This window comes from Bidens hawaiensis, unplaced genomic scaffold (assembly GCF_021521415.1).
Source record: "Bidens hawaiensis isolate Kalapana, Puna unplaced genomic scaffold, B.hawaiensis_p1.1 tig00001521_1, whole genome shotgun sequence".
Lineage (NCBI taxonomy): Eukaryota > Viridiplantae > Streptophyta > Magnoliopsida > Asterales > Asteraceae > Bidens > Bidens hawaiensis.
Window position 1 is genome coordinate 353,453 of NW_027491087.1, and position 10,785 is coordinate 364,237.

General features: G+C 35.4%; 1 protein-coding gene across 1 annotated transcript; it reads right to left on the reverse strand.

Annotated features, from left to right (window-relative positions):
• Positions 1–900: 900 nt before the first annotated feature.
• On the reverse strand, positions 901–6,262 carry LOC143584505 (putative methyltransferase PMT28). Its single transcript, XM_077066542.1, has 8 exons — positions 5,244–6,262; positions 4,269–4,418; positions 3,888–4,158; positions 3,696–3,788; positions 2,707–2,881; positions 2,382–2,624; positions 1,955–2,149; positions 901–1,143 (listed from the first exon to the last, which is right to left on the reverse strand). Exons 1-8 carry the CDS (start codon positions 6,045–6,047, stop codon positions 945–947), a joined length of 2,130 nt encoding a protein of 709 aa, XP_076922657.1. The 5' UTR covers positions 6,048–6,262; the 3' UTR covers positions 901–944.
• Between the last annotated feature and the right edge of the window lie 4,523 nt (positions 6,263–10,785).

Here is a 10,785-nt window from a genome sequence, read left to right on the forward strand (position 1 = left end):
AACCCAAAAAAACCGAACCGTATTAGAAACCGGCAATTCGGTTTTGAACTTTAGCAAAAACTGAAATATTGGTTTTGGTTCGGTTTTGTATTTTGTTAAGAACCGAAAACACCGAACCGAAATAACCAAAAATTGAAATAATCATAATATCTTAACCGTAAGTCCATAACCATTAAAACAAAATCTACCGATGACTATTTTTTAGTTTTAACATATGGTTAATAACAAATATATTTGATTCTAGATATGGTTAATAACTAATAGTACTAGTTTTTGATTTTTAATTTTGATTTTAAATGTATCTTTAATTAGCTTTCAATATTTGAAGTCCAAATATTCAATATTCTATTAATCATTAGTTTAAAAAAAATACCATGCCCAATTTCAATATCTAAGTTTTCGGCCAAAAGGTTTTGGCTTGATTAGCAAAACCAAAAAAAACCGCATCCCAAATCGAACCCAGAACCCAAAAACCGAAAACCAAAAAAACCGAAACTGAATATTTTAAAAAATCATAAAACCAAAAGTATTTTTGGTTTTTGGTTCGGTTTTAGTCAAAAAGCACACCGAACCGCACCACGCACGCCCCTACTTACCCGAGAACTCAAATTCAAATTTAGCTCAAATCAAATTATCAGATTTTTCAACTGTTTGGACTAACGAACAGTGTATTGACACCTAAACACTATTATTTATTTGACCAAAATACACTTTCAACAGTTTCAATTTAATTAAGATACCAAAGCGTGTTTGGTCTGAAAACACAATCTTCCTTTAAATCACAATAACACCCCTCAAAGATTTACACTTTCCATAAACAAACCCCAAACTATTCTCCTATTACTATTTCATCACAAAGTTAAACTCAACATGAAAATTTTTCTGACAAACAGCAATCAGTTTGTATGCATCAAACAAATTACTTCCTATATTTTCACACAACTTTAAGGCCTCCACATGGTCTTTTGGACACATAAAATGCCCTCTTTGTTTTGAACAAACGCTAATCTAATTTCCCAATGTAAACTTTTAAATACTTCTTCTAATGATTTAATTATCGGGCCCTTTTCGCGTATGATGGCCCAACCACCAGGTCTTAATATGCGGTCCATCTCCACGACTACGGTTACTGCTTTTCTACACCTGCAAAAGAAATTTCGGCCCATTGACTTTTTTTGTTGACTAACCCACTATGGGTAAACTCAATGACCCCACCAATATCTTAGTGTGAATCTCAGACATGACATGAACCATGACATGAACCTGATGCGAAATTCACAAGTTTGGGTTCAATATACACGGGTTTGGACCGGTTTCATGTCGAACCCGTTTAGCTAAACGGTTCGTGTCAACATGAAGGGTTCACGGGTTGACCTGTTTAACCCATTTATTTTTTAATGTGTGTTTATGTTATAAATTAAATTAGTTGGGTATTTTATGCCAATATTTAAAACTTAATAGATAAATTTACATAAGATTTATAATTAAAATGAAGGGCTTTTACATACATTTGTTTTTATTTGTTTCGTTTAATATTGTAATTTTAAAGTATTTTATGAAAGAATTTGAAACTTAAAAAGAAAGATTGACTTATGATTTTATAATTAAAATGTAACTCACTTATATACATAGTAACTTGTTGTCGTAAAATTGTAATTTTAAAGTATTAATTTATTAATGGAATAATATAAATTTCGGTTAAACAGGTCGTGTCCATGTCAAACCGCAAATATCCGGTTCGTGTTCAGGTTCATATGTCTGACACAATTTTAAGGTTCGTGTCTTGTTTGGATTCGCGTCAAATTTCTGGTTCGTGCCAGGTTGGACCCGCCAACCCACAAACACGACCCATATTTAACAACAGCTATAAAATTTCAGAAAAAACGAGACCCAACCCGTTCAAAAGTACCCATTTTGACCCACACCACAACCTGCATAATAATATAAAACGCACCTGTTTTTAAGACGGGAGAAAAGATGATCAGCATGCAAAAGGTCATATGATCTTGGATAAGTACCAAAAGATTCACACCAATCATGATAAACGCCAACAAGCCCGCGTTCAAATATTATTGGGAGTGTATCGGGTGCGTATACAGGCACCACATTCATCACCCAAACCTTCTGTTCTATCAGAGCAGCCGCAAAACTATAATTAAAAAGTCAACCGGTCAAACGGTTAAAAATCCGATCATTAATGAAATAATATAGCTTTCCTAATCATATTTTACACAATAATTATTTTTAAAATAAGTCATCATTTCTGCAGAAGAAGTGTTTTGACTTTGAGTCAACCCAACCCGACTTGATCAGTTTGACCCAAACAAAACGTTGATTGTTTGGACCTGACCCGTTACCATAATATATGATAATATTCATACCTTCCGTAAATTGCATGCATGTCCATAACATTCCGAATAGTTAACCAGTCAATACCCATTCCAGTCAGGTATGACTTTTCAACAACGGCTTTCCAGTGCTCGGTATCTGAAACCAACTTATCTTTATTGTTCATCCAGTCAGGGAACGTATGGAGCCTTTTGGGCCATTCTTCGGGCCACTCAGTCCCTCTTTCTTCAATGGCGGAAGGAATAGGATGCAAGCATGGTTTTATGGGTACGAACCTTATCCCAAAAAAAATCAATATGTTTATTTTTAAAACATTAAAAAGATTTATTTTTAATTTGATTTGATAGATTTTGTTACCAGGCAGCATCTGGATTCTCATTCTCTTTGCACATCGGAGGAACCTTCTTTCTTCTTAGTGCATATATTTCATTTGATTCTGGTTTTTGGTATATTCTAATACCGATGTCACTGACATCATCGGTTTTATGAGCCAATACGTTCCAACCAATTGATGCTGTCAGCTTCGACATAGCTGGACAAATGATAAATGTATTTGATGAGAATTATAACGGGTCAAAAGGAGAAACCTTTTTGTATGGGTCAAGTTGGGTTGACCTGAAAAATTTTTGGTCCAAAATGTCTTAGATTATTTATAGATACTTAGCATGTCAATTATAAACAAAATTATATAGGCTGACTTTCAACTAGGGGTGTTCACAAAACCAAACCGACGTAACCGAAACTAATAAAAACCCGAAAGTTTTGTTTTAAGTTTTCTGAAAAATCGATTTTTCGGTACGGTTTTGGTTTTCCTATCAACAACAAACTGAGCCAATCCAATTGTAACCAAACTGATTTTATGTAACTTATAAGAATTTAATAAATGGTGTAGCCCAAAATTTTTAGTTCAATTAATCAGTATTTAACAATAAAAATTAGACCCAAATTTTCAGACAAGTTCATTTTTTAGGACCATTTTTTTCTTTTCGGCCGAAAACTTTCAAGCCCAAATGATAAAACCAAAAAAACCGAACCTAACTCGCAGTTAAAAATGAAGAAACTTTTTTTCAAAAACTGAAAAACCTAATTTTCGGAATTTTGTTTGGTTTGAGCCCGAAACCAACCCATGCACACCGCAACTTTCAACCTATTTGACTTAGTTTCCTTTTGAGCAAGTTTTCTTGATTTTGCCCGTTTGGCCCATTAAAGATAAACAAACCATAACCCTTTTCAGCCAATTCAAAAAAATTGATCTTGAAATTAAAATAGAAATCTAAAGATCAATTTTTGTCACAAAAAGACAAAGCACAAACAAGTAAATCTTTAAAAGAATATATAAAGCAAACCTTCATCGTCTTCAATACTATCATGCTTACTTGACAAGATCAAGTAACCGGCAGGTCTTAATATTCTATTCATCTCAATAAGCAACTTCCCACCTAAAAAGTATATATAATAAATAAATAAAAAACCCAAATATAAAGTCAAAATAGAAGCATCAAAGACATTATTTGGTCAAAATAACTTAAATAACGAACCGTTGGATTGCCAATGAATTGCACACTCTCCACAATGTACAGTATCAAAAGTACCACTTGGAAACGGTAACCTCCGGGTCGCAAATGGGCTAACCACGGTTGGAAAACCACGCTCAAGGTTAACCTGAGCTAGATCCACAAGATCATCTTTTAACCCGAGTGAAAGTGTAAATACATTTTTGTCAGAAAGAAACGCTCCAAAGCTTGAATCTTTACATCCAATGTCCAGTATCACGCGAATGTTTTTTCCCCATTCAATGTCTGGTACCGTCTATTAATTAATCAATACAAAAGTTAAAAATTATTAATTATCTGAAAATCGTTGAGGTTGCAAAATGTTAGCTTTTAAGAAACGAAAGAGTTGAAGTTTGAAGTACTTGCCTCTTCAATAGATTCTAGATAATGAGCGATTCCTCCTGTGAGTTCGGATTGGTTTTGTGGGAAAGTGAGATATTCACCCGATTCAACCACCCAATTTTGAGTTTTAATAAATTGAGTTAGCTTTGGGTGTGCCACATTGGTAAACCGTATCTGCAATTATTTTTTGAACTCGGTTATCAAACTATTTATGAAAACACGACCTGAAGCATAACCCGAACACAAAGCGAAAAAATCAGGACTTTGGTTGGCATATTAGCCCGTTTAAAACAGGTCGTGTTTGGGTCAAACTGTTTAATTAAATGTGTCGTCTTGGTTTTGACCCGTTTAGTTAAACAGGTTGACTCATTAGCCCGTTTATGAGCCATTTAGCCTATTTTTTATAACCTATCAACCCTATTAATACGTTTACAGCATGAGTGTTACTCGCCAACACGATAACCTGTTTGACACATTTAGATAAACAAGTTAAAAAATGGTCATGTTCGGTTTGACATGTTGACTCGTTTGGATAAACAGGTCGACGCCACCACTAAGTCGTTTATGAGCCGTTTAACCTATATTTTACAGCCCATCTATCCTATTAATACATTTACAACTTGATTATTACTCACCAACACTTTTGACACGTTTATATAAATGGGTCAAATGAGTTGTGTTCGGGTTGACCTGTTTAACCAGTTTAGTTAAACAGTTCAACCTGCTAACCTGTTTATGAGCCGTTAACCTAATTTTTATAACCCACCAACTCTACTAATACGTTTACAACTTGATTATTAGTCATCAACCCGTTTGACACGTTTAGAGTCTTTAGACAAATGGGTTAAACACGTCATGTTCTGATTACATGATTTTAAGTGTTTGCAGGATAAGGTTGATGTTGTTTATACAAATAAAAATACAGGTCATGCTCAAGTTAAAGAATTCCCCGCAACCTGACACGCTTATAAATTATGATATGTAAAGCCGTAAGTGTACCTTCTCTTTACTTTCGGGCCAGCTAACGGGTGTTTGATATCCGTCATGTGGGAGAGGAACAAGACACATCAAAGGGTTCTTAGGGCAACTTCTTTCATGATGTCGGTAACTTTGAATTCGTTTTGAAGCAACTTCAATGTCAATACATGGCATATAGTTATGCTTACTCCTTGTATTACATAACTTCCATACATATTCAGCCTTTGGATCAAATAACGGTCCTTTAAACTTTGGCTTCTTGGCCCGTTTAGCCTTCAACTCATCACTCTCATCCGCCTGAACTAACTCAACTTCCGAACCTGCTGACTCACCACCATCTAATGCATTTTCTCTGTCTTCACTTTCACCTTCAACTTCATTTTCATTCCCATTCTCGGAATCCGATTCAACCGCCTCGTCCGCTTTTTTTTCATCTTTATCACCCTTTTTAACCACCTTCACACCCTTCTCTTCTTTCGTATGGTCTTTATGTCCATTACCACGATCCAACCCTACCGACCCGTTAACCACTTTCTTCTCCTCCTTTTCCACCTTCAAATCAGGCTCATTCCTAACCGGAACAACCGACGACTGACTCGTTCTTAACTCCCCCCTATCCGAAACCGGTTCAGCAATCTCGCCAAACGTGCTTCGTTGATAAGTGACGGACGAAGCGGAAGGCGAAAACATATACCAAACAAAGACAAAACACAAACCCAATATTGACACTGATGCAAACTTGACACAAAAGCCGTATGATCTTTTGGCGTGTCGGGCGAATGGAGCCAATCGAGGTGTGGGCAACCCGATCTTCTTGAAACCCATGGAATTAATTAACTAAAAGGGTACTAAAAACCTAAGCTTGGTATAGCTAATTTAACGAAGGGGAATTTAATCAAACAGTTGGTGTGCATGAATGAAAAGTGAAGTGATAGATCCAGAAGTAAGTAGATTAGTTACCAGTTGAATCTGTTATGGAAGTGCATTGAAATTGAGATGCAAGTGATGAGTTGTTTTCTTCGGAAATTAGTTGGATCGGATGAAATAATAATAAGTTTTGGTAAGATTGTAACAAGTGAAACAATAAGCTAAGCAAGGGTTTGGTATGGTCTGGTGAAGTGAAGTGTAGTGTAGTGGTAGTTCCGACAAGGATGTCTTCTGGGATCCTCATGCGAGTACCATGATTTACTCGGAATCTTGGACTGGGGGATATGGGTAGGGCTGCTCCCGAGCCGAGCCGAGCCGAGCCGAGCCGAGCCGAGCCGAGCCGAGCCGAGCCGAGCCGAACCGAACGAAGTCTTGCTCGTTGGTTGGCTCGTTTACAACCAAACCGAACGGCTGAAATTCGAACCGAGCGAAAACCGAAACGCGCCAAAGTCGAATCGAGCATTTTTCGATCGAACATCAAGCGATTTCGAGCATTATTTATTTATTTTTCACTTTGAAACTTTCAATAAGAAACAAGTTTGAAGGTTATAAATAATATATTTTATATATAAAATTAGTATTTTTAAAACAAACGTGTAATAAATTGTAATTTTTTATAAAACATAAGTTTGAAGTAAGATATAATGATTATGTAAACAAACTTATAGTATTCTAAAAATTTGAAACGAACAGATAAAACTATAAAATTGAGGGCCAATTTTAAGGGGTTAAAATAATTGTAAGCTTATATTTATGTGTTTTGTCTCTATATTTATATATTTGTTCATATATAATAATATATAATATAAATTAAAAATATTAGAGCCTCAACCGAACCGAGCAGACCTTTGCTCATTGCTTGGTTCGTTTACAAACCGAACCGAAATCGGGTTTTTCAAATACTCGATCTATACCCGAAATTATCCGAAAAATACTCCTAAAAAGTGCAACCCCTAAAAAATTTCAATTTATACCCGAAAAAAATCTGAAAAAACCCAAAAATTGTGGTTTTTCAATACCCGGAAATAGGGTATTCAAATACCCGGTTTTATAATACCCGGTTCTATACCCGACCCGAACCCGATACATAGGGTATAATTTTTCGAGGCAATACCCGGACCCGGACCCAAACCCGACCCGGATATTTCTAATACCCGATTATAACCGAACCCGATTCCATACCCGAAACCGGGTTTTTCTAATACCCGATTTGTGCATCTCTAACTAGAGGTGTACAAAAAAATGGTTTGGAACCGGTTAACCGGAAATTGAATCGGCTCAATTCTCAAACAGGTTTCTACCAAACCAGTTTCCAAAAAGTCGGTTCTTATAGAGGTTTGGGTATTTTTCAATCAAACAGGTTTTAAAACCAGTTTAAAACCGATCCGAATTGTCTAGATAAGTTTGACTACTTTTATGCTTAAACTGATTTCTAAACCAACCGGTTTAACCCAAACTGGTTTGGAATAATCAAATATCAAACCGGTTCGGTTTGTAAAAAACGGTTTGTACACGTATATTAAACATACTGGGCATATGTGAGGGGAAAAAATGATGTTTAACCTTTTAAGTCCATAAAATTTTCAATTTTGATGGTTTGTATACAATTAACTAATACCATCCATATATATTCTTAACCTTTTTATGAAAAGATATGAACATCCTACCCCCACTACTCAAAAACTTAAGAAATATGATGTCAATATTGTTTCGTTCAAAAATAGGCAAAGCAACTTATGATCAAATTAGCGTGTGAGGTGAAGTGCTTATTGATAACAAGATCGAACACAAATATATGATTACGAGGGAAAAAACCCTTGATTATGATAATCTTCGTTTCGGTCAAGAGTTTACGACGTAATCTTTAGTCGAATCACTTCGATTAAAGATTATGAGCTTAACTTTTGGTCGAATTAACGCTTGATTATTATGATCTCCGGCACAAAAAAACCCCGGACGGTGAAAACTATCACCGTCAATATTATTAATAATAAAACTGGTGATTACAAAGGTTGGAGCTGATAAGTGATTGTGAGCTAAGTGATACAATGATTAACAGTAGCTAAACAAGTGAGTTGTGTGTTCTAATGATGTTATCAGCTCATATATATAATAAAAGATTATAATTGTTATCCCGAAATAATCAGAAATCCTAGACTAAGTCTTCCAGTCATCCCTTGCTGCCCACGTTTAATTTGACGAAGTCTAAGCACTAGCCGTTGCAAACCCACGTTCATATTAGCATATTAAACACGTGATCTTATCTGCAAAACAAATAAAACAATAAAGGATAGCTGGATATCCCGAAGTATAATCCTCAGAATACTTGTATCGGTAGGATAGACTGAAATCCCTAACTAACTCTCTGAGTATCCCGTAACTGAAAGAGTCTTCCAATATAGCCGTTGGGGAACTCTTCTTTTGAGTCTATCCACGTTCTTCAATGTTCATCCCACGTCTTTGACCGATTGTTTTGGGAGTTACTCATCAAATGTGGTCCCACACATGCTAATATTAACTATAAGTGCGAGATTTCAACATAATAATCAATATTTGACCATTAATCATTACTTGGCCTTTAATCCCAACGGTTATAACTCATTCCACACGTTTTATGCAACCACCAACCGTGTATTTCGCATAGATTAAATCGACAATTAATATATGCAATTATAAATCAACACCAAGAGAGAAATATCTATTTATTAGCATTAATACTCAGGATACTAAACTTATTATGGAATCCTGAACATATTCGGGATCCTGAGCATAGATCAGACTATAAAATTTGGGCCCTAACAAATATCTTCTTTATTCTTCTTCTCCATAAAATTTCACAATCACTACCCACCACCTCAACTCACCCCCACCACCTGTTTTTCAGAACCCGCCATCATTTATTGCCATGAAACCTCCAACCAACGAGAAAACACCCACCATCGCAATCGCAAGAAACAATAAAAAAGTAGAAAACCACCATGAACTCCGGCTGGCAACACCCCTCCTCCGCCGCACCTCCTCTGCGTATTCCCTCCCTTCTGTTATCTATTAAAGTGGAAATGGTAGGCGACCGATATGGAGAGAAGCTCGATGGTGGTTCATTCGGAGGTGGTGGACGATACTCTTGATGATGTTCTTTCGAATAAAGGGGATAGTGATGGTAAAAATTTTGGTGGTGATTTTGTGTAGTATTGGTGGGTCCCGTATTGTAATTAATTAATGTTAATTACTATGATTACTTGTTTTTTTATTTTGTTAATTAAAATTGGGGCATTCATGTCTTTTTACAAAAAAATAACAGAATAAACGCACGATGTTAGTAACTTGCATACCAATGGTTAAAACTAAAAACTAAAAGGACTCAAAGTGTTAAAGGTTTGGGAACTGGATACAAATAGATCAAACCACCAAACAACATGGATTCAAAAAGATGTTTTTCAATTCTCTTTTTTTTTCCAATGTGGTTTGTTCATTTTAACTATTTTAATTAAATTAGAAATTAACCTAAAAAGACATTAGCATAAATTATGTTTTTATTCTTTTATTTTGAATGGTATTTTGATCCGTCGTAAGCCATTAGCTCACCAATTATTATAACCCAGGTTTGAACCATGTAACGCGATTTCAACCTCTATTATGTTTTATACTTATAAAATCCCCTAATAAATTACAATATAATGTTAATAAAATCGTTTTTTTATAATTTTAAATCTAAACCATTTTATATATTATTAGTTTCTTATTTTACTTAGTTACATTATTTGCATTCATGTATGTTTTATTAGAATTTTTTTTAAAGGTAACGTGTGACTTTGTGAGTATCAACTTATTGAACTATAAATGAAAATGAAAAAAACGAACTTTGTCTTGCCACCTATCTAATTTATAACATTAATTCATCTCAATTCTTTCTCACGTAGTGTTAATAAGTAAAAAATAAATCACAATTTTGTTCAAATTAAATATATGGAAGGACTTTAATGTGTAAAAAAATTGTTTAAGTATTTTTATGGGGAATAAACATATATGTTGGTTTTATATGTGCACCGACTTGTTAAGAGATATATATGAGATAATACAAAGGGTATGTTGATTTTATAGCATATGCACAACTAATTAACTATAGTATTACAAATAAAAAGAATTCATACTCCGGAGAACCATCGGTGATATAGCACACTCATACCCGAGGAAAGTTGATCGTCTACTAGTGAGTCGATCCACGTTTCTTCATTGGCGCCATCACCTGTTACAACGGCAACAAAACCACTATCTCATCAGTTCTCTCTGAAAATCTTCACCATGGTTTCCGGTGTTCGAAACAGCGATCAAGTTCTGGAGGATAATGAGCTTGAGGATGTTAATGAGGGACAGCAGTTTCTGAGGGCGCCGCGTGATACTGCGCGCACCACCAGTAACCATCCCTTCATCACAACACCTCATAGCCAGACTGAAACTCCTCCAGACGATCTCACGTTCCAAAATCTGACTGGTGCAAAACAAAAAGGACCAATGGGTCCGGAAGTTGAAACCAATGACCCTAAAGAATGGTTCATAAACGAACAACGGCGTTTAATGGACAAATACAGTGAGCTGGTCAAACACAAAAAGTTAGCCGACTTAACACAAAGGCTCG